This window comes from Panthera onca, chromosome C1 (genome assembly GCF_046562875.1).
Source record: "Panthera onca isolate mPanOnc1 chromosome C1, mPanOnc1 haplotype 2, whole genome shotgun sequence".
Taxonomy (NCBI): domain Eukaryota; kingdom Metazoa; phylum Chordata; class Mammalia; order Carnivora; family Felidae; genus Panthera; species Panthera onca.
The window spans coordinates 38,044,747-38,069,027 of NC_138346.1; the positions used below are offsets into that span (position 1 = coordinate 38,044,747).

A 24,281-nucleotide genomic window follows, 5' to 3' on the forward strand; every position below is an offset into this window, starting at 1 on the left:
TATAAAGATTGTATTACTTTATTTTTCTCTCCAGATATAAATTACAGAAAAATGGAGATGGTACAAAAATCATTAATGTACCCCCCCAAAAAAAAATTCTGTTTTGCTTAGGTTGTGATATTTGGCTCTTATTTTATAGAGAATGTAAGATAGCAATAATAGCATAAACAGATTTAATACCATATAAGAGATAAATTTTAGCTCTTAACTATCAAGGTCCTTTTTCCTGCAAGTCAGGATATAAAAATGGACAAAGGTATGGAAACTAAACCCTCTTCCTTAGCCTCATATAATTCTGAAATGACCAATGATAACAAAGAAAGGAAATGCTAATTAACATAAAGTATTGCCGAAAACGTGGATTTTTTTTCCTTTACATGTTTTGGAGAAAACACCTAAAGGATAAAAATTTTAAAGTACGCATCAACAATTTGAGATGATTTTAATATTCTCAATGTGTTTCTTGCTAATCCCATTTAGGATTTTTTTTTTTTTAACCTGATACCAAAGAAATCTATACAATATCCACTTACAGAACATATTTTTCACCACACATAAAAGAAACCTTCTAAAATCCCTATTAGTAGCTGACCTACAATACAAATTATTTTTAAAAGATACTAATACAAGTAAATTCCTCCTGCACTATTCAAATGCTGACTCTACGTTAACCTTAGGATTATTTTATTCAGGCTATATCCAACTGTTTGTGAGAATAGCTTTCAGTTGAAAGAACACATATAATATCCTAATGTCTATGCCAAAGGAAAAATGAAAATAAATTAAGCAACAATCCTATGTTTACCAGTTAGATTTTTATGCCCGTGCCCTAACTATGTGTCTATCTTTAGAGAATGACTTGTTTAAAACTCTTGAGCTCAAACTTAACCTACCTTCACATGTTGAATATTTAAAACATCTACCTCTACAGACTTACCAATGATGGGTTTTGATAACTTGGTTGACTTTGGCTAGTCCCCTTCTAGTTAAACAGTAAGTTTCACTATTTTTCCTTTGCTTTTCTAAGACGTTAAACAGTAAGTTTCACTATTTCTCCTTTGCTTTTCTAAGATCAGGTTGATTTACTAATTTTTTACACTTAGCTACACACAGTTATATATTTATATTGGTTTTTGTGCCCCTGAATGGATAGCTGTACTTTTAGATGGTCTCCATAAATTATGGAAAAAGGAAGAAGTCCTATATATTCTCCTTAGGCTAGAAAACTAATTTTATGGTATCAGCTACATCCAAAATGTTTTATTTAAAATTTGTTTTGAATTAATTACCTTATTTTTATGTAATAAAGGCTGATTTTTATGTGGGCAACATTAAAATTAAAAAAAAATCTTTCTAGTTTGTGGATTATTAATTGAGGATTATTAATTGTTAGATTACTTTTTAATTCTAGGTCAGACAGTGTCATAATGAACGTTAAAATTTTTCCTTTATATTCAGCAAAAAATACTCCTTCCATATTTTAAAATGGTGTAAAAATCCAACCATCAATGTTCACACAATGAACCATACATAGTTTCAGTAATTCATTTTAGTACTTATGGTTTTCTTCTATAATACCAAAATAAGCTTTTTACACATCGTTACTTGACTTATTTAATTACATTCCAGTAATGAATTATTAAATGAAACTGAACTCAGGAATAAAAGGTTTGCTTTTTAAAAATGTAGGGAGTTCCCATAAAGTAAGTTTTACAGAAACTTAAATATAAAAGTTAATGCAATAAATTCATTTTACCAGGATTGAAGATTCTTTGCCTTATGAAAGCCTTTATAAATTGCTTTAGTAAGTGATTTTTAAGGATAATCTGAAAAATGCTATATAGGATATTTTTTATAATGTACCAGTCTGATTATGTTAATAAGTCATAAGCTACCATGCAAAAAATACTGCAGAAGTACCCATCATGCCTTGCTAACTTGGGACTTTGTAACTTGAATTTAAACATAGTTTGAAGAAATTATTTAAAACATAGACCAGAGATGTAGGTGTTCATGGCTTCCCTTAATACTTTTTTATACATTTTTAAAAATACAATTTAGAGGGGCGCCTGGGTGGCTCAGTCGGTTAAGCGTCCGACTTCAGCTCAGGTCACGATCTCACGGTCCGTGAGTTCGAGCCCCGCATCGGGCTCTGGGCTGATGGCTCAGAGCCTGGAGCCTGCTTCCGATTCTGTGTCTCCCTCTCTCTCTGCCCCTCCCCCATTCATGCTCTGTCTCTCTCTGTCTCAAAAATAAAGAAACGTTAAAAAAAAATTGTTTTAAAAATACAAGTTAGATGATAGCTTAAAGACCTATATAAAAATAGGTTTCATCACACTTCAAGGTGTAGCCCATGTCCAACATAATAGCTACATTTCATTAAAAATGTAAAACATGACATTTTGTGCAGTTCATAACAAAATCTCTAATTAGGGGAAGTTAGAACATGTCTTGACCGTCATGTATGAGATAATTTACCAGGAATTATTCAATATGTAGCATTTTAGTTAGAGTGGGATTTGCTTTGGTAATAACTGTGGAGTCAGTTAACCTGATTTCTGCAGGCTTATTAGGAAAGATGTCATAAGAATACAGTAATAAATGTTCAGTAAATTTATAGAACTTAAATTGTTAGTAAATAGATGAGTCTTTTCATAAGTTCATTTATATTAAAACTGTATGTATGAAATGAAAAAGTTTCAGTGTTTGTGAGCTTGAATAAAATTCTCTGGCTTTGTTACTATAATAGTCAAGTCAAATAAAACTTTTGAGTATTGATATGTTTTCATGTTTAGAGATAAATGTATTATCTAAAGTATTTGTAAAATGTTATTTCAAAATACTTAGATTCATAAATTTATGACAGCATAACTTTCATTTAGAGGAGAACTACTGGATTCAAGAATTTGGAACACTGTTCTGAAAATGAGAAACAAAATAATCTTAAGGAAAAAAAATACAGACTATAGAGTTATTAAAATTTTTAACAAATTTATACCAGCACACATAAGCAGGCTTAGGATATAAAGGGAACTATTGAAAGCAAGAGAGAAATATTTCACGATAAAGGTAAGTAGTTTTTCTAAGTTTCTATTTTGGCACTCATCTATTTCATATCTAGCTATCAAGAATAATCCCCCACCTTGAAACACTCATTGCTGTATTTCAATTAAGGGGTCTTTTTTAGACTTTTCATCTTCAAATCTTTGGTTCTGATTATACTACTTCCTCTTCCCCACAATACACTGCCCTCAGTATATACTCAGTGATTGATTGTGGTGTTGGTGCTGAGGCTCTGGCATCAAGATAAATCTGAGTCTAGGCTCTTCTGTTTTACAAACTATAACCCTGGCCAAGTTACTTAATCTCTCTCTGCCTCAACTTCTCATCAGCTAAACAGAGAAACAAAAATACCTCAGAGTTGATGAGAAAAGTAAATGAGAGAACATAATTAAGGAACACAGAACTATTGGTTCTCTCCTTTCACCTTTGCTTATTACCGAACTAACAATGAAAAATTTTGGCAAAATTATAGCCATGGGATTCTCCCCTTTTAATAATCCAAAGAGAAGACTTCCTGAACAGGTATATTTGCTGACATATCTATTCAAAAAGCAAGTTATTATTTTCACAGAGGCATATATGGAAAAAGTCAAGGTTGTAGAGTCACAAAACCTTACCTGCTATAAAATTTTTATTTTTCTACACTTAGCAATGATACACGTGGTAGTGAGCATTACAGACTGAAGTGCTGATGTGTAGTGTAAGTTTTTACTTTCTCATTGCCTAGTTTCTTTGAACTCATGAATGGCAATTTCGTTTTTTTGCAGACTTGAACATTTGTTAATTTTATCCTTTTATATTTTGAAAATATGTTGTTAGATCATACAATTTCCTAATTGTTATAACTTGCTGCTGCATTATTCCTTTTATATTAAGCCTCACTTTATCTTCAGTAATGGTTTCCCCTCTCAATATAGACTGCCTACTATTAATAATACAATACCAGCTTTCTTTTGGTTTATTTATATGCCCAGTATTTCTTCATGTCTCATTTTCTCTTGTAAGTATATGCCTTTTAACTACATATAGCTAACTTTTTATTAAGAATGAACATTGCTGGGGTACCTGGGTGGCTCAGTCAGTTGGGTATCCGACTTCAGCCCAGGTCATGATCTCACGGTTTGTGGGTTCGAGCCCCACATCGGGCTCTGTGCTGACAGCTCAGAGCCTGGAGCCTGCTTTGAATTCTGTGTCTCCCTCTCTGCCCCTTCCCTACTCACGCTCTGTCTCTCAAAAATAAATAAACATTGAAAAAAAAATTTTTTTAAAGAATGAACATGGCTGTCTTTTGACAGAAGGTTTATCCTTTGATGTTCATTACAATTCTGAGATATTTGTAATTATAATCATTTCTACTGTCTTATTATGGGTTTTCTTTTACCATATTTTTCATTTTTCTTTGCCCCTTTTTCTCCTTCCTGTCTTCTTTTGGATTGAATTTTCTTTAACATTTCTTTTCATGTGGTTTGAAAGAAATACATTGTATTTGTATTATTGTACTGATTTAACCTAAAATGTGTAACATGCTTATTAACTTTATATTTTTAGTATTTATAGCTTTTTAACCAGCAGACTCTTCTAGACTAGTTCAAGGAAAGCCAAATTACTGAAACTATCTTAATGTTTTCCAACATAAAAGTTACTACATTTTTAAAAATATTTTGAGAAAAAATGTGCAGTCGGTCATATTTTTATTGAATGTTATTTTGAGAAAAAATGTGCAGTCGGTCATATTTTTATTGAATGTATTAAGAAAACAAATTCTAATCTATAAATCAGACATAAACTACTTTTTGAAAGTACATCTTCATGTTAAATCGCACAAACCAGTGACTATCAACTAATGAGGGATACATGCACAAGGCATGAATGACGTTAGGAATGGCAGTATAGAGAGGATAGAACCATTTTTCCCATACCATACACTAAGAAAGGTGGTATCATCCATTTCCAGTTATTCCTAGAGCTGTCCCTCCAGCTTTACCCAGTGAGTCTTCCAGGCCCTCTGCAGATGCTTCATCCAAAATATTCTTCATGACTTGAAGGCAGGGCTCATCTCTCCTTGGAGCTATAATTTTCTTCTTGCAGATGGCACACTTGGTTTCCTGAAACATCCTGACATCTCATACCTTCCAGTTCTTAAGTGAGGAGCTGTGGACTTTAAAATCTATGGTGAGTAGTCTGTGCCATAAACCAAATGATATTTAGTTAACAGCCAAGGATGGAACTTCCGTACTTAGCCTTACCTTACTTTGAAGATCCAAGTATGGCTAAAACTCCCAATAGCTATTCATGAAAAGATGCAGTAGAAAGTATATTATTTCTAGTTGTCAATGCCATGGGAAGAACCTCCTGGTGTGTAGCTCTTCCCAATTCCCTTCCCTTGTCATGAAAATATAAGTAGAAACTGATTAATATGACATAATCTTAAGCAGGGTATTTTAAATATGGTCAACTATTCCCTGTTAGGTGGTTCCCATAATTCAGAGGATCTATAATACTAGGTAACCTAGGACTACCAAAAAACTAAGAGAAAGCAGCAATTTCCCCTTTAAACTGGTTAGTCCCTTCCCCTCAGCTCAAAGTAGTTCTTGGTGATAAAGGAAGTAGCTTAGGCTGAGCTTCTCTTATCCTCAGTCTCAAAAAAGAATAAGACATTCTCTAAGAAGGTTAAAATCCCCATTAATTAATCTAAATTAGCTTGGTTGTTACTGTTTGGCCCTTCCAGCAATATTAACACCCAAATTTGGTGTGCTCCTATTGATAAAAGATGACCAATGCTATCTAAAGCTCCTTCCTGTAAGAGGAAGGGTCAGGACCATCTGAGTTGTGCTGAAATGACATATTTCATACTGGTTTCATTTCGCAAGGGACTCAAAGCCTTTCTTCTAAGACTGATCCCCCTAACCTGTGCTCTTGGTTACCCAAATCTATGCTGGAGCTCCCTCCAAGCTCTCAGAACTCGTAAACCTTTGCTGCAAAAAATAGACTTATGGCTGTCAATACATCCACACCCTTTTAGGTCCACTGATGTTATTCACTCAGGCAAAAGATGAGGGCAAGGACCCACCAACGTTTACAGCAACCTTGATCTCACCCACCAGAACAGTTGTTCTATATTTGGTAGAACTATGGATAGTGGGGAATTGCCTCCAGGAGACTATTTTAGATCATCATATAGCAGCTTTATGAACCAAGTCTCAGTCAAGAGGCATGGCCTCCCCCATAACTCCGGGTTACACTAATGTAGGCCAACAATGCAACTACATACTTACCAGGGTAGGGCAGTCAGAGATCTAAGAAACCAGCCCTACATAATGCCCAAGGAGTAATCTGCTAAATGCTTCATACTGCCACTTGCTACTCAAGCTACATCATGATCATAAGGCATCCTAGATGGAGGCCCACCCAACCTAACCAACTACTGGCTTTACTTCAGTTTTGGAACTTCCCATATCTAAAGAGCTATTTCCTGGAGTGCCTGGCTGGCTTAGTCAAAGCATGCAACTCTTGATCTTGGGCTTTTAAGTTCAAACCCCACATTGGTTGTAGAACTTACTTAAAAATTAAAAATAAAGAGCTATGTCCCAACCACAGGTCCAACTGTGCAAAAAAAGACCTGTGTCCATGTTCCAGCCTAGGCCTTCATGAGTACTTTGGCATCAACTTAATATTCAACTTATCCGGCTCTTCTCAGCCCCTATGGGGTCATATAGGTCGTTAAGAAAAATAATGAGGCCTACTTCCAGAATAACTTTGAGATATCAGTGAAATCAGAGATGGTATCTATTTGTTCTTCCTGCCTATTCTTGATCTCCATATATAGCCACAGGTCTTATGACTTCTGAGGTGCCTAAGCTCTAAGTTCACTTGTAGAATGGCTCTCCAATATACAGTGATGCACCTAATATATACATTGACCACAACTTCTTGCATGACTTCATTGATAGGACTGTAGCCTGCTGAGTTGACAGCTACGTTATTACTTTAACATGATACGTTGTGAACACCTGGTCTATCCCCTTCTGCAACTATGCCCCCAAGAACCCCAAAATGAATATTTAGGAGCCTCAAGGTAGTAGTTTGGGAGAAACCTCTGTTCTGTCAAAGGATGCATAAGATGCCATCTCTTCAGTTTTAAGTTTCACCTTTCCTCCACTTGCCATTCCTAAACTGTTGGATCAAATTGAACACATCAACTAAGTACCCAAAGGATACTTGTTTTACATACCTTGCCCCTGACAGAGAATCCAACTGGTTCATCTTCCATATTACCACAGAGTAACTTAGATCCCCACTTCTTCAGAGTATCCTTTATTAATTATGTATCTGTACTAATTATGCCCTCTCCTCTTTCGATTCTCTATTTTCTTGTGCCCTTTGGTACCATAAATATTCTGGTAGCCAGTTAAGTGCCTCTATAAATGACAAGCTGCACAAAAGGAACTCCATTAACACCCAGCAAGTCAAGATCCAGTGTAGTGACCAGCACTAGGCCATAGGAAAGATCATTCAAGTGGAAGTGAATGTCCTTTCATAATAGGAACAGAAAAATTGCTATCAAGGCACTTCAACAGCAGAGGTTATCATACCACTGGTTTTCCAAATCTGTTTTTGTTCATTCATATAAACACATCTCATTTCTTTTACCACTCTGCTCTATCCAGCCCTAGGAGAGATTATACCCCTCCTACACCCCAGTAATCTGCCCTACCAATCCCAGAAGATAGCTAGACTATGTCATGTGGAAAGCCCAGGTTTCCATTATGAAGAGGAGGGTCTGAAGGAACATTTGTAGAAACGGTCCTTCCACCTTTAGAATGCCTTCAAGCATTCTTTTCTAAGCAATGTTTCCAAGCAACCAGAAATCTCTCACCATATTGATTAATAAACAGAAACTGGAGCTGAATAGTAGCACCTAGAATAAATCTGGGGGAACTACCAGCACAATAGTTGACTTCATAGTGAGCTCTCTCTGCTTGCTACCATGATGAGAATGAATATTTCAAGGCAAGTTCTCATTTTAAACTTTGGCCTAGCTATCCAATCACCTATGAAGTATTACACTGGCTTACTGTGTTGTAGTCATTGAATAAATTGATACCTTAACATCTTCTCTGTGATATTCTCTTATGGAGCCTTGGAGAGATCCCTAAATCCAGTTTGAGATTCTTGGAGCATTGATCATTTCCTCCCTTCACCATCACCTTCAACAAATTCAACAGAACAGATCTGAATAAGGTACTCACAGACTTTTAAACTTTAATAACTTAAGACAGCAAAAGAAATAATCGGTAAAAAGTACTTGAAAGTATATGTATTAACATTTATAACTATTCCACAATGTCTATATTGTATTATAGATTCTGATTTGCCAAAAGAGATCACATAAGGTAAATTATGTATGTGGTAACAAAATTATGATTCAGAAACAAAAAGAAAATGTAATCATTTTGAGCTGTTTACAAATTTTTTAAATCATACCTGTAAACCTGTTATTAAAGTTTAAAATTTTTAACATAACCAACTCGAGAGCTTTATAATTTATCACTGATAGTCCAAACGCATTTGGTACATTTACTTATTACCTTACTAAACGTTTAATAGAGTAAATGTCCTTTTTTAGTAGTTTGAAAAAACAGGATTCTGATCTTTTTTTATTGCTTTATGTAAAACAGCAGTGGTTACAGTCTTCCCTTATTTTAAGAAAAGCAATAAAATTTTTCTTTAAATTCTGCCAAATTAGCAAAAAACAAATTTATCCTAAATATTCTGAAATGTCAATGTTAGGTAATCAAATATGTGAAACTGTAGAGCCATCTACTGGTTGAAGTGTAATGTTACAAAGCACAACTATCAGACTATTAACAGAGTAGGTAGGGAGTCATAGTTGTAAGAAATGAAAATATAAACGTGGGCAAAAACCATCTTGTCTAGGACACTGGTTTTTAAAGGCTTAATAAAGAAACCTGTTTATTTTTAATAGGAAACCCAACACATATAACAAAGTAGGACTACTATGTAAAAGCTGAGGTAGGGGGCCTCCAACCCCCAATCTTCACTAATTTGCCCAGCAGAGGCCAGGCCAATGGAAAACAAGCCATAAGAGGTAGTCTGGGCAAATAACATTAACTGTGGTTTGGAAGGAGGCACAATGAGAAGGAATAGTATCAGCAAAGTTGTCTCTCACCCATCTTTGACCCTGGAGACATCTTAGAGACACTGGTGTACAAAGGATAGTGGTTAATGGGCACAGAGAACTGAAGACTAGGAGGGGAGGCACCTGAAAGGCTACAAACCTCTTATCACAGTGACACTGTTTATGTGCTCATATGATGCAACACTTTAGAAAACATTAGCATAATTTTCCTAAAAACGCAAAATAAGAAAATAACACATTTGCTTTTTTACCACAAGCCAATTTAAAAACTAAGTTTCTAGGTCCTATGGGCTTTTACCAGCCAGGCCCTAGACTGGTCTAGTCTTGGAAACAAGAGCCCAGTTTCAGGTCCCAGCCTCCTCCCTTCAAAAGGACATGGATGCCCATAGAATCGAGGCAAGAAACAGAGCTCTCCAAGGCCCCTCTCTGTGGCAGACACCCCCAACCTGGATAGCAGCTTATCAGCTAGGCTTGGGGTGACAGGCTGGAGCAAAGTTCCAAAGACTCGCAAACATTCCAAGGCTACATGAAGCACAGTACCCAGCCAGGGGGCATCCACTGGGCTCTCCCAGTTCAACTTCCACGGTGCATGCCTTTGCACAAAGCCATTAGTTTGCCGGACACAGCTGGACACTGCCTCCAGAGCTTTATAGATCTGAAAGTTATCATAGTGGTCGGCTACCTGCTTGGGCAGAGTGGCCACTGCATTCACCAAAGCATAGTCCTCTGCCTGAGCACGAACTGACGGCCCCACCAACCCTGGCTCACTGGGAAAGCAGGTAGTGCAGAAAACCGGATAGGTCCCAGAAGGATTTATTCTATTGGCAGTACACCGGTTCAAGAGACCTCCCAAAGCATCTGCCAACTCGGCATCTAGCAACTTAACCACCTTTTCATCATAGTAATCACAGTCCCAGTTGGGGACGCCCTGCCGAAGAAGAAAGTATCGGAAGCCATCCACAGTATAGCGATCAAGGCAAGTCCTGGGATCCACCACGTTGCCCAAGCTTTTGGACATCTTTTGGCCACAGACCGTCCAGTGTGAGTGGACATAGATGCGGTGTGGTGGGCTCATGCCGGCCCCTAAGAGGAGGGCAGGCCAATAGATAGCGTGGAATTTAAGAATGTCCTTGCCTATGATATGAGAGGTGGTTGGCCACCAAGATTTGAACTCAGCATTTGGGTAGCCAATTACAGTAAGGTAGTTGACCAAGGCATCCAGCCATACGTAGATGGTCTGCGAGTCGTCCCCGGGCACAGGAATGCCCCAATGCAAGTGGCTGCTCCTTCGAGAGACTGACAGGTCTGGCAGCTCCTCCTCTAGCCACTGAAGAACTGCGTGATGAAATGGCTCAGGGGTGATTGCCTGAGGGTCGCCCCGCAGCCACTGCTGAAGAGGCTCTCGGAACTGAGAAAGCCTGAAAATGTAGTTTTCTTCCTTGGTCCAGACTACGGGATGCCCACTCTCTAAAGACACAGGACACGAATTCCCCGAGGAACTCGGCTGCCTGGTGACCTTGGCCTCAGGCAGGAAGCACTCTTCGGAGGCGCAATACCAACCTTCATAGAGACCCTTGTAGAGCAGACCCCGGGCCTTCAGCAATCCCCAGAAATGCTGCACAGCGATCCGGTGCCGGACTTCGGTGGTGCGGATGAAGTCGGTAGAGGAGATGCCAGCCTCCCGAAAAAGCTGCTGGAACTGGGCAGAGACTCGGTCGCACAGCTCGGTCGGGGCCAGGCCCGCAGCGGCTGCTGCTTGCTGAATCTTCAGGCCATGCTCGTCGGTACCAGTGGAGAATCGCGTGGCGGCGGCTCTGGGAACTCGGAGGCGACGGTGGCGGCACAAGGCGTCTGCCAGTAGCGCCGAGTACAGGTGCCCGATGTGCGGCGCCGCGTTCACGTAGAAAATGGGTGTCGTGAAGAAAGCGCGCGCGTCGCGAGCATCGTCGCGGGCACGGAGAGGGGCCGAACTGTAGTGGCGGGGAGTAGAGTACTCCAGGAGCGAGACTCCTCTCGTCCCCGGCCGTCTTAGCAGCCGCAGGGCAGAAATCTGCACCATGATGCCGGCCTAGCCGCGGCAGCGGAGGGGGCGTTCTGGAAGCACGTGTGAGGAGCGCATGCGCAGCCGAAGTGCACCGCCGCTTCCGGCCGGCCGGAAAGCCAATGAGGTGGGGTCTGTAACGCCGGCCCTCTCCCGCCCCGCCCGCCCCTCCTCTCTGCGTCCGCGTTGGACGTTGGGGCCGTGAAAGTGGAAGCGCGTGAGAAAGCTTAAAGGAGCTGGGTTTAGGAGAGGTTCTGAAAGCAGATAAATCTTTCTCTGACGTCCTATGCGCCTTGCTTTGGGTTGTAATTTTATATTTGTGGATCTCTTTTCCTCTCTAGGCTGACTTGCTTGTGAGGCAAGAATTTTGTGTTCAGGCATTTCTCAAACCCAGTCAGTGGCTGGCACGTTGCTGGACACAACAGTATGCGCTTTACATATGCCCTGCTCAATGTAGAGATCTGAAATATCTAAATTTTATCTCAGAACCTAGCAGCTAGACACAATAAATCTGGAAGAGGGAGGTAGAAAGTAAGAAAAATAATTACCTAGGGCACTTGAGGGAAGAGTAAGGACATGCAAAGTAAGGGAAATGTTTTCTCTAAACACAATCTTGAATCAACCAAGGATGTAGATATCTTACGTGCCAAAGATTATTGAGATCCAGAGAAGTGAAATGCAGGCTGTTGTCACTGGTAAGGAAGAATCAACCTTCAACTTTATTTCTCAAAGTAGTTAGCAACACTTCTAAAGCAGTGTTTTGCCAAGTTTGCGTTTAGTGGTGGAACTCTACCTCTTTTTGGGTGAATGCTTCTGGAGCCCAGAACTGGATTAATATTAATCCTTGCTTCATAAAACACTCTCATCTTTGCTTTGGTCTATGACTAGCTTTTTTTTTTTTTTCCATTTAATTTAAATACTACATTTATTTCATAACAAAATGCAATGCAACACCAGTGAACCCACAACCCAACCTAAGAACTAGGTGTGGTTATCTATGTGTGGTCCCAGACGAACAGCATTAGCAGCACCTGGGACTTTGTTAGAAACGCATGTTTTAGGCCCCACACCCAAACAAACCCTTCCACCGATTCTGGGGGTGGAAACCAGCAGCCTAGGTTTTAATGAGCTCTCCAGGTAATTCTGATGAAGATTCAAGTTTGAGAACCACTGAACTGGAAGATTACCAATGATTTAGATCTATGTGCTCCTTTTCTCTCTGTTTTCCCCCCAGAGGTAATCGTTGTCCTAAGTTCTGTACTTTTCCATTATTGTCATCACAAGTTAATTTTAATTGTATTTAAACAGTCTAAAAAAGGATATCATACTACATGTGGTCTTCCACTGGCCATTTTCACTCAACATTTTGTTACTAAGATTCATCCATGTTTCTTTCTATAACTCTAGTTACTTCATTTTGAATGGAGAATAATTTATGAATGGGAGCGTTTGGTGAGTTGGATCTTATTTATGTGGTGATATGGAAAGTGGATCAATCAAATTCTCTATAGATGTTACAATAGGAACAACAGATAATTCTTTGAGTACTTAGTTGATATGCTCTATTTGATCTAGCAGTTTACGAAGAGAAAGTGAATAGGTAAAACCTAAAACTGGAGGGTATATACAGCACCCTCCAGAACTAGGAGGTAAATTCAGATTAAATGTATGAGAAACCAAGTTTTCCAGTAGTTCTCCACCCCACACCCCTTTTCCATGGCATTAATTCTTTAGCATATGCAATATGTAATTTTTCTCCTGTTTTAATCAGGAAAAAAAAACTCTCAACCCCCACTACTCCTCCATTACTTTCCTTCCCTTTATAGCAGACTCCTTAAAAGAAATGCCTATTGATGCACATCTGAGTGGTTCAAGTTGTTTGCTCTTAAGAATAGTACTACTGTTGGGGCGCCTGGGTGGCGCAGTCGGTTAAGCGTCCGACTTCAGCCAGGTCACGATCTCGCGGTCCGTGAGTTCGAGCCCCGCGTCAGGCTCTGGGCTGATGGCTCGGAGCCTGGAGCCTGTTTCCGATTCTGTGTCTCCCTCTCTCTCTGCCCCTCCCCCGTTCATGCTCTGTCTCTCTCTGTCCCAAAAATAAATACAAAAAAAAAAAAAAAAAATAGTACTACTGTTAACTTTCTTGTATAAATCTTCTGGTACTTACATGCTAAACTTTCTCTAGGTATGTATCTAGGAGTAATATTTCTGGATCATACAGTATGTGAAAGTTCAATTTCACAAGATAATGTCAAGTTGTTTTCCAACATGGTTAAGCAAATTACACCCCCATCAGCAACATACAATTAAAGAGGTCTCTCCAATACTTGATATTAGCTACTTCTTAATTTTTTGCCAGTTAAATAAGTATAAAACATTATCTCACTAATGTTCATGGAAACATTATCCCCAATAGCCAAAAGATAGAAACACCCCAAATGCCTATCCTCTGATGAATGGATAAACAAATGTGGCATATCCATACAATGGAATATTATTCAGCCATAAAAAGAATGAAGTACTGATAACATGCTATCACATAAGTAAACCTTTAAAACATTATGGTAAATGAAATAATCCAGACACCAAAGACCACATATTGTAGGTTCCACTTACATGAAATATCCAGAATAGATAAATGCATAGAGATAGAAAGGAGATGAGTGGTTGCCAGGAGCTGGGGGAAAATCGCAATGGAGAGTGAATGCTTAAAGGATATGGGTTTCCCTCATGGAGTGATGAGAGAAATCTGGAGCTAGATAGTGATGATTATCATACAGTATTGTGAATGTACTTAATGCCACTGAATTGTACACTTTAAAATGGTTAAAATGATCAATTTTATGTGTATTTTACCACAATACAATATAATCTCACTGTGGTCTTAATTTGCAATTTCCCAAATAGAAGGTGAAGTTAAGCATCTCTGTGTGTGTTTATTAACCATATATGTTTCCTTGCCTGTGAAGTGCCTATTTATATTTTGTGTCTGTTTGTCTATTGGCTTTTTTTTTCTTTATTTTCAGGTTTTTATATATTCTTGATGCTGTTCCTTTATTGGTTGATATTTGACAAATATCATTTACCAAATTGTATCTTGTCCTTTCACATTACACTTAATAGAAATTCTTAATTTTAATATAGTAGGATTTATGAAAATTTATCTAATGATTGTTATTTTATTTAAAAAATTTTTTAATGTTTATTTATTTTTGAGAGAGAGAGACAGAGAGACAGAGTATGAGCTGGGGAAGAGGCAGAGAGAGGGAGACACAGAATCCAAAACAGGCTCCAGACTCCAAGCTGCCAGCACAGAGCCGACACAGGGTTCGAACTCACAAGCTGCGATATCACAACATGAGTCGAAGTCGGACACTCAACCAACTGAGCCACCCAGGCACCCCATGATTGTTATTTTATGATTAATGATGATTATTTTCTGATTATCTTTTTGCTTTAAAAATAGTTTTTAGTACTCTTGCGTCAGAATAAATATTTATCCATATTTTCATATAAAAATGTAAAGTTTTCTTTTGATGTTCAAATTCTTCATGTAAAATTGAGGTAGGGATCCAATTTCATCCCCATATAGATAATCAAATGTCCCAGCTCCACTTTCTCCACTGATCTGCCATGCCACCTCCCTCATATATTAAATTTCCACATATTCAGGTTTCTGTTTCTGGGCTTTTTATTCTGTTGTATTGGTTAATTTGTCTATACCTTGCTAAAAAACAGATTTAATTACTATAGCTTTATTATAAGTCTTAATATATAGTTTTTATATCTCCTTATTCTCCTTCAGAAGTATCTTAGACATTCTTGGTCTTTTTGTCTTCCACATATATATTAAAATCAACTTGAGGATGCCTGGGTGGCTCAGTCAGTTAAGTGTCTGAGTCTTGATTTTGGCTCAGGTGAAGAGTCTTACAAATTGTGAAATTGAGCCCCACATAAGGCTGTATGCTGACAGTGCAGAGCCTGCTTGGGATTCTCTCTCTCCCTCTCTCTCTGCCCACCCCCCCCCCAAAATAAATAAATAAACTTTAAAAAATCAAATCAAATTAAATTGACCTGAGGGATTCCATGCGAAAAATCTGTTAGGGATAAGGTCACCATTGCATTAAATCTACAGCTCAATGACAGGTGTCAAGGAATAGCTAGAGAGATAATTACAATATTAAGTGTTCCTAAAAATGTGTATGTATATCTCTCCATTTACTTGCCTCTCCTTTCACGCTGTTCAGTAAAGTTGCATAGTTTTACATATACAAGTCTGGCTTATATTCAGTAGATTTATTCCTAGAAACAACATAGTTAATTGATAATGTACCTGTTTTCCTTTTCTGAAAATTATGGGCGTTTGTTTGTTACTGGTATATGAAACTGACAAAATCTACACTATTCTGTTTGAAGAAAGAGTGGTGTGATGGACCCAGAGCCCTGCCTACCTGGCCTCCCCTCATGATCAAAGCCCCCTCTCTTCCAAAACTGACACCTCTTTGGAACCAGGGAGCTCTGCCACACATAGTTTGAAAACTTGTAATCTAGAAGAATGAACAGTTAAGAGTAGTCAACAATTTTTTTTAAAGAATAATAATATTGTGAACTGCTGGACAGTGAAAGATTATAGAGGCATTAAAAATTTTTAAATATGTAATATGAAGAAGCCAGACTATTGAGAAAAATTAAAAGTAAAAATAAAATCTTAGTCTATACAATGATTAAGTATGTGATGAGTATGGCATTTCTAATCATTAAAGAAAGACTTGTTTTAGGGTCCCTGGTTGGCTCAGTCAGTTAGGCATCTGACTCTCGATCTCAGCTGAGGTCACAATCTCGCAGTTTGTGAGTTCGAGTCCCACATCAGGCTCTGTGCTAACAGCATGGATTCTCCTTGGGATTCTCTCTCCCTCTTTCTCTGCCCCTCCCCCACTTTTTTCTCTCTCTCAAAAATAAGCATTTAAAAATATTTTTAAAAATACTTCTTTCAATAAGTAGTGCTTTCAATAAGTCATTAATTACTTAGGAAATTTGACTACATTATGAAACTAGCAGTGCATTAGGTTAAACCTCAATGCTAGCCTGCTAGCTTATGATGTCTAAGGACATAAATTGGTATTTTTATCTTTGTGTCTATATGTGCCCTAAATATGTAGTCAGTGCTCCATAAAAACTTGTTGAATTATTTTTGAATTTGCTTCTTTGGATCAGGGCCACATAAAATAAATTGGATTTAAAAGTTACTATTATGGAAAGATTTTGTAAGGCATGGACTGGATAATATGTAATTATCTCTTAGAAGCTTTAAAACTTTAGTGAGCTTAGGTGATCTAAACTCGCATAGTAACTATGAAAATAATTTGCTATCAGTTATGGAGAATATTTTTATAAGGTTCACTCATTAATTCAAGGACTAAGTGAGCCCATTCTAGAACATAGACAAAAATTGATAATATATCTTCATCATATACAGCCACATAAGAGTCTGCACTTGGAGAAACCCTATTTGCAATACAGAAATGAAAACATATAATTCCATACAGAAAAAAATGACCAATGATAGAAAACATTTATTCCAAATATTTATCCTAATTACTATAGGTACTCAATATATGTATGACAAGCCTGGGGAAACATGATTGGTAAAAAAAAAAAAAAAAAAATTATCTAGGAAAACAAATGTAGTTGTGACAGTTGAATGTCAGTGTGGGAAAAACTGACTTTGATCCATATTTTACCCTTTATATTACAGTTGCCAGATGCATCAGAGTTAAATAAGAAGTAAGGATGGGATGAATAGGAGGAGCACAGATTTTCAGGACAGTGAAACTATTCTGTATGATACTGTAATGGTGGGTCCATGTCATACATTTGTCAAAACCCATAGAATGTACAATACCAGTAGTGAGCCATGATGTACACTATGGACTCTAGGTGATAATGATGTGTCAAATAAAATTTTATTTTGTTCAACTTTTGGAGAAAAAAAAATAGTGATGGCTCAAATAATGAACTAAAGGAACTATAGGTTTTTTTTACTAAAAGATTTTAAAAAGTATTTAAGGACATAATGATGTCCCATATTCATTCATCTAAGTTGTCAGCACTCAACTGGACTACTGCAATACTCTCCTGACTGGGTCTCCCTCCATTCTTGCTCCCATTAAAACCATTTTCCTCAAAACAGCCATAGTGATCCATTAGAAATACAAAGTGATGTTAGTTGCCTGTTTCAAACTACTCCTTTGATTTTCTACTTGATTATTTAATTCTCCTTTGTTGCCTAGAAAATAAAGTCCAAATTCCCTTTGTATGGGACATAAGATCCATTACAACTTAGCTCTTGCCTCTCTTACAGCTTAGTTGTCTTTCAAATTTTATGTTCTAGTAATTTGCAACTGCTTCATGTTCTTTAAAGTTCATGCCATGCTATTTCATGATTTTGTGACATTGCTCAAGCTTTTCCCTTTCCCTGGCACATGCTCCCCACATTTATCTATCTTATGCATATTCATCCTTCAAGACAGGTCAGATACCATCCTCCAAGCTGAGTTAGAGTCCCCTTCTTGGGTTTCTGTAGCATCGTATGCATACTTCTATCTCATCAGCTACCAAATCATATTGAAATTATCTGTTTATAAGTCTGTCTTCTCCATTAAACCATAAGTTTCTTTAGGAGAAGCCATGTTTAGTCATCTTGTGTACCTAGCCAGCTCCTGGAATACAGCAGGCATTGAGTAAATATAATGAGTACTTAATAAGCCATCTTCTGGATACTGCACCAGGGACTAGTGAACTTCATATATTCCATTTCTGCCACCAAGCAGCTCACAGCCCACCATACAAAAGAGGACATGAGAAATGACAGGCATGAAAGCACTGTGACTAGTGAAATGAGTCAAACTGGGTGAGAGTCTGCTGTCTTCTTAGCCAAATTGAAATTGCCTACCACCAACCATGCTCATCCATGAGAATGAAGAATGGTAGAATTTTCCTCTATTAAAATCACTTCTGAGAAGTGACTATTGAAAGACAAGTAGGCAGACTGAAGAGACAAGAGGTCATAGTGATCTACAAACTCATCCATTCCCCCCCTTTGAGAGTCTTGATATGCACTCTTCAATGTGATTGAAAAAACCTTTACAGGCTTGTGTTCTCAAGAGTCTGATATGTGATCAGGTTTATTCTGTAAATAATGAGAGTTGTGGCAGAAACACTTCCTTGCTATTACTATTTTCAACACTGTTTTATAATGGAAGCACATTAACAAATTTATTTTGTGCTATTAGCCAAGCATAGTGTTAAGATATGAAATAAGATTATTCCACTCAACCTTCATAACAAGCCTATGAAGTAAGTACTATTATTAACTGCATTTTGTTAGGGGAGGAAATTGAAACTTGAAGAGATCAAGTAACTTGCCAAGATCACGTCTGTAGTAGGCATTAGAAGCAGGATTTGAAGCCAAGCAGTCTGATTCCAGGGCTCACAGCTTTGGTGAGTGCACCATACTACCTGAGCTGTACATGGTAATGTGCAGTGAACACTCATTACAATTGGTCCATTATAAATTGTTCCTGACTTCAGGTAAATGGCAATTTATAAGACTGAATAATCAAGTTGTCAGTTTTGTTGCTTTTTTTTTTTTTTAATTAAGGATACTTTGGGACCTGTAAAAGTGTTAACAGTTCCTCTCAGAAGCCTGCTAATAGTGGAGTACTTTAAACTTTAAGGATGCTATCCACATAAGAGAAATAAAATCTTATCATTAAAATATCTTTTTTTTTAATGTTTATTTATTTTTAAGAGAGAGAGAGAGAGAGAGGGAGATATAGAATCCAAAGCAGGATCCAGGCTCTGAGCTGTCAGCACAGAGCCCAACATGGGGCTTGAACCCACAGAAGGAGAGATCATGACCTGAGCCAAAGTGGGACACTCAACCCACTGAACCACCCAGGCGCCCCTAAAATATCTTAATTTTTTTTATATTTAGCAGTTTTAATTAGTATATGATTAGTATATGGAAAGAGTCTTCCTATGGAAAGAAATCCACAGTGCTACCTAAAGACTCAAGTGTTTGTTTAAAAAAAAAAAAAAAAAAAAAAGCTTTACTTTTCTCCTTTTAGACTCCAGAAACAGTTTCCTCCTAAAGCTGACTTCCTTTCTGGAAATGATTTTTGTTTCCAACCATGTTGAGAATCCTTTTTTTTTTTTTTTTCATTCCTTCTCTCTCTCTCTCATTCTTTCCTTCCTCCCTCCCTTCCTCCCTCCTTTTGCTTTTCTGGTAGTAGCAGAGAGGAAGGAGGGGGTGGGCACAGCAAAGAGGGAAAAAAGAAAACAGAAAAAGAATTGCATGCCACTATGCCTGAATATATCCTCTACTTGTAGATAATTCCATCCGAGTTGCACTTTTGCCTTTTTATTTCCGTTTTTGGACACCTCCTTTATCATCCAGCCAACTGGGACAGACAAAGCACTGTTGGTGCCCTGAGCGACAGAACTCTGGTAGGGGGCTGGCTGTAAATTGACGTGGCATGGAAATTCTCCGCTAAGTTGTAGCAGCTTGCATGTTTCTCCTAAGATCAAGCCCAGCCTCCCAGAGCTGTGGCTTAATCATCATGGGTTCAACGACTTTACAGAAAAATGGATAGAAAATGTCTTCAGCTCCTTTCTTTGGACTCAAATGTTTTCTTTTTGACTATCTATGGTTTAGCTGAAAAAATCAAAGCAGTTAAGTCTGTAACTTTCTTTTTGCAGCTTAAACAACAGAATTTGCTGCTCTCCCTCCCCTATCCTGCAATTTAATTCCTTACAGATTTTGCCATGGGGTGCGGACTTAGAAAGCTAGAAGACCCTGATGATAGCAGCCCTGGAAAAATATTTTCTACCCTGAAGAGACCGCAAGTGGAAACAAAGACAGAATTTGCTTACGAATATGTATTGCTGGATTTCACTTTACAAGGTAATTTTTGCTTCTATTTTATTTGTTAAATGAAATCTCTCAAAGAGAAGGCACCGGTTTTTTTAAGTGTTGCTTGTGAATTTTTAAACTATTCTTCACAGATTGTGTAAATCTAACAATAATGCTTTGTTTCTTAATTATATTTTGAAAGGTTTTTGTTTCGTTTGCTTCATTATTTTATAATATGGCTCATATATACTTTATAAAATTAGAAAAACCGCTTAGAATTATTTTTCATTTTTAAATCAAATGCTTATTTGTAGAAGGATAGATAAAAATGTTTGATTTCTCAACCTAATAGCTATAGCCTTAATGACAGTTGGGTCTTGAAAAAGATCTTAAAGTCACAAGAAGGTAGCTTGTAGGGAATATGATTTGTATGGTGTGGAAGAAGAGTATTTGCTAAGATAATTCTGAGGTTTCCAACTATGTAAAATTTTGTGATTGTAATAGTCATTTGATATTTTTAACCAAGCTAAACTTGAAGTTTGAAAATACAGTAAAAAAGAAAAAAAAAAAAAAAAGATAGTCTTTCTGTAAGACATTTCCTTTGCTTGGTGCCCTGTCCCTAACAGAGAAACTCCCTGTTCCAGAAAGTTGGAAACACAAATAAACAAGCCCAGATGGCAGCCCTGTGGAAAGAACAGAGGCAGCTCAAACTCACAAATACTTTGCCTCACTTCTTTTGGAACTTCAGGGTGTACAACTGCATGGATAAAACTGAGTTTTTAAAAACCAGAGCAATATCTTTAACTATGGGGTACTGAAAATGAAATTTCGAATGTCTTGCTTGCTGTTAGACTTTCCAGATATCAGTATTTTAAGTTCTTATTACAAAGTTACACTTTTAATTCTAATAAGCCACACATTTTATCAGTGAATAGAAAGTTTATACTAAATATATGATCATGTTGGGTATTAAATTCTTTTCAACTTAAACACAAATTCCCCATTTTTTGGTTTCCTCTGTGAACAGTGCATCTTTGTGCGAGAAGCAAGAGCAGCCCATTTTTCTTTGTCAAAAATTGAGCTAGCCAGCAAGCAAACTCCCTTCCAGGGACGTACACAAAATCCTAACATATACTTTCAATATATTCACATTTCTATTTTTATCTAAGGCTAAGGCTACCAAAGGTGAAAATGTCAATATTCTTAATTTTCTTTTTAATTATGAAAGTTAAAAGTGGATTAAGATAATAGTGATAATCAGAGAACTAACCAATCATGTGAATTTTTTTCTATACTTTTTCAAAAACCATCATTTGAGAAAATATTTCTGATGTGGTGCTGTGTTTTCTGCATTGATTGTTCTTGTCAATTATTTTTAGGACTAGTTTCTGTCAATCCATAGGATGCAAACACACACTCTCCTTAACCTAAAAACCTTGTCTACTCATAAACTTTAGGCCAGAGCCATTTTGATCTGCACTTTAAGATTTGCTGCACAATCCACCATGGGATCATAAGGCTTAAAGTAACTGGAAATTTTTTTTCTGATTTATTTCCTTTTCACAATGTTAGCAGTCTCAAACAAATATGCATACATGCAGTCATGCTTGAATCAGAAACATCTACAGCTTTCGTCAGAAGTGATTTTGGTTTTGTTATCAGAAGCACTTCTCTCCATGAAAGTAGTATAATTACTACCTCTACTCTAGGTGTTTGGAGGAGGTAATAGTGTTACACTATGAAGTGTAAGTATGGGCACAGATTACAAATGCTAGCACAGAAAGCAGGCACATATTTTAAAGTTGCATCTGGTTCCTATTTGGATGAGGCGCCTAGTCTCCTGGTGCCCCTTTCTGTCCAATTCTTCCACATTTTTTGTTGTGTTTTGTTTTGTTTTTGTCTTTGCCTTTGCGTCAGAAGCCAAGACTCTGTATCACCCCAAGTGCACAAACCACCTTTCTTTATTCTGTTGTTTCTGACGTCCACCTGCCACTCCAGTGTATAGAGGAGTGAGTCGGGGTGGGGGTGGGGGGGTGGTGGTAGTTAAAACATGCCAGTCTTCTATTTAACACTGGCAGTTCTGTCCTGGGATTGCTGTAAGTACTGAATAGTGACACCTCCTATTTCTCAGAAGCCACTGTGAGCAACCGTTCAGGAAATAAGATGGTCTGGTGACAGCTGTGTGTGCTCATGATGAGCCTGTCTCTTACCTTGTTTTCCTCCGTTTTTTCCAAATAGAGGACATGAGACAGAGAGAAAGTCTCAGTGGGCAAAAGGAGACCCTTTGAAATTTCCAGTGCCCTGTGTTAGGATGGCTAATGATCCTGAACAACTTACTTATTTTCATTCTTTTATTTATTTATTCTCTTTCTTTTTCTCTTTCTTTCTTTTTTTCTTTCTTTCTTTCTTTCTTTCTTTTCTTTCTTTCTTCCTTCCTTCCTCCCTCCCTTCCTTTCTTTCTCTCTTTGCTTCCCTACACTTTGAGGGGGGCGGGGAGGCTGGCGGTGCAGGGGGACTTTGAGCCATTATTTACATCTCTATGGGAGAAATAATAGCATAGTCATGAAGAACATAAGACTCTGGAGTCAGAGTTCCTGGATTCTGAATCTAGGCTCTTTCACTCACTATGTCAGGTTTATAAATGTTGCTGTATCTTGGTTTCCCCATCTGAAAAATAAGGATTCTGATGGTACTTACATAATGGAGTTGTTTTGAGGATTAAGGAGGATAATACAAGATAATCCATTTAATAAAAGTTAACTATTATTATCCCTCCTGGCTTTGTGCCAGGTCTACCAACTGCACTAGTGAGATTTTGGTACAATTTTTGTTTTCTGTGAATGTGTATTTATGAGAGTGTGTATACGACTATGTTACAGAATTTCTTAATAGAATAGAATAGTTAAATTAACTCTGCAAATTATCCAAAAGTGTTAGTTTCATCCTTAAATCCCAGAAAAGAATCTGAATAATAATAGCCTTAAGGATTTTTAAAGCACATAGAGCTTTATGATTAAAGGAGTTTTACTAAAACCCAATAGAAAGAAGGACAGATGGTAGCTTTGAATTTCTAGTAAAATTATGTAAAATATATTAAGGAAAATTTTTCTGGTCCCTAACTTGCTTCCTTATTATTAAAACAAGAAACTCTCATTGTCTTTTACCACTACTGTTGACAGCAATAAATACATATGACATATGGATTTTGTAAAAGATACTGATAAGTACTAGGAATACAAAGAGGAATAAGACAGTTTCTGCCCTCAAGTATTTTATGTTCTAAATGGTCAAACTAGACAAGACCCTAAACTCCTCAGGGTCAGGAACTATTTCTTACCCACCTTTGTATCCCCCTATCTAGTACAGTGTTTGGTCCGTGAACAATGGCCAATAAGCTTTGTTGAATTAATGAACGAAAAATTATCATACAAGATACAAGAGGTAAAATCAATTTTGAGTAGGATCAGTTAGAACTGGAATTAGGACTTTAACTGACTCTGAAGAAAAGTAGGGCTTAGATTATCAGAAAACGATTAAGAGGTTGAAGCATACTCAAAAGCTGTTGACTAGAGCAGTGAGCTAAGGGAGGTTTTGTTGGAGAAAAGGAGAGAATAAGGTTGGAAATAAATGGAGTATGAAATGCTCTGACCTGGCTAAGGAATGACTCCTTGATTCTATGGGAATTAAGCAGCTGTAAAGGTTTTTGAACGACTAAAAACCTTTAGTTTTGATAGGTACAGAGAAGGTTTTTTTAGAAGATTAATGTGAGATTGCAGTGAAGAGAGATGAGAGTGAGGATATTTATTTAGAAGGCTGCTTGTAGTGGTCAAGGCTACCAGTGGACCATGAGGACCTGCATATTGGGGGGCAGCAATAGGATAGAATGCAAGGGGCAAATATAACAGACATTATGAAGGAGGAACTTACTAGCGTGTGTTGGCTGGTTTTGAAGGAACAGAAAGAATGAGGAATCCAAGATGCCTTCCCACTTCTGAGTAACTGTGTAACTGAGCCTGAGTAACTGTGGAAATAATGATGCCTCTTACCATGGAAGGGGCAGCCCAAAGAGAGTCAGTGTGTAAAACAGCAGTTCCATCACAGGCATG

At 37.7% G+C, this 24,281-nt stretch overlaps 3 protein-coding genes across 6 annotated transcripts in view; 2 read left to right on the plus strand and 1 right to left on the minus strand.

Moving 5' to 3' along the window:
* Window positions 1-5,078, plus strand: part of BOLL (boule RNA binding protein) — a 58,159-nt gene extending 53,081 nt beyond the window's left edge. Inside the window, exon 12 of the transcript XR_009607222.2 lies at window positions 5,018-5,078. The gene's annotated coding sequence lies outside the window, so the exon portion shown is untranslated. The remainder of the gene's footprint in view (window positions 1-5,017) is intronic.
* On the minus strand, window positions 4,783-11,391 carry MARS2 (methionyl-tRNA synthetase 2, mitochondrial). The gene is made up of 3 exons (XM_060622772.3): window positions 9,254-11,391; window positions 8,168-8,270; window positions 4,783-5,445 (listed from the first exon to the last, which is right to left on the minus strand). Exon 1 carries the CDS (start codon window positions 11,280-11,282, stop codon window positions 9,501-9,503), a length of 1,782 nt encoding a protein of 593 aa, XP_060478755.1. The 5' UTR covers window positions 11,283-11,391; the 3' UTR covers window positions 4,783-5,445; window positions 8,168-8,270; window positions 9,254-9,500.
* The window catches only part of RFTN2 (raftlin family member 2), a 77,974-nt gene continuing 61,912 nt past the window's right edge, over window positions 8,220-24,281 (plus strand). The window contains exons 1-3 of one of the 4 annotated variants that reach the window (XM_060622776.2): window positions 8,220-8,304; window positions 18,649-18,761; window positions 20,022-20,226. In XM_060622776.2, coding sequence (XP_060478759.1) covers window positions 20,088-20,226 — 139 coding nt within the window. In that variant the 5' untranslated portion in view covers window positions 8,220-8,304; window positions 18,649-18,761; window positions 20,022-20,087. Of the gene's footprint in view, window positions 8,305-11,490; window positions 11,960-18,648; window positions 18,762-19,501; window positions 20,227-24,281 lie in introns of those variants that run through there. The other 3 variants (XM_060622779.2, XM_060622777.3, XM_078451035.1) reach the window with 3 other exon arrangements.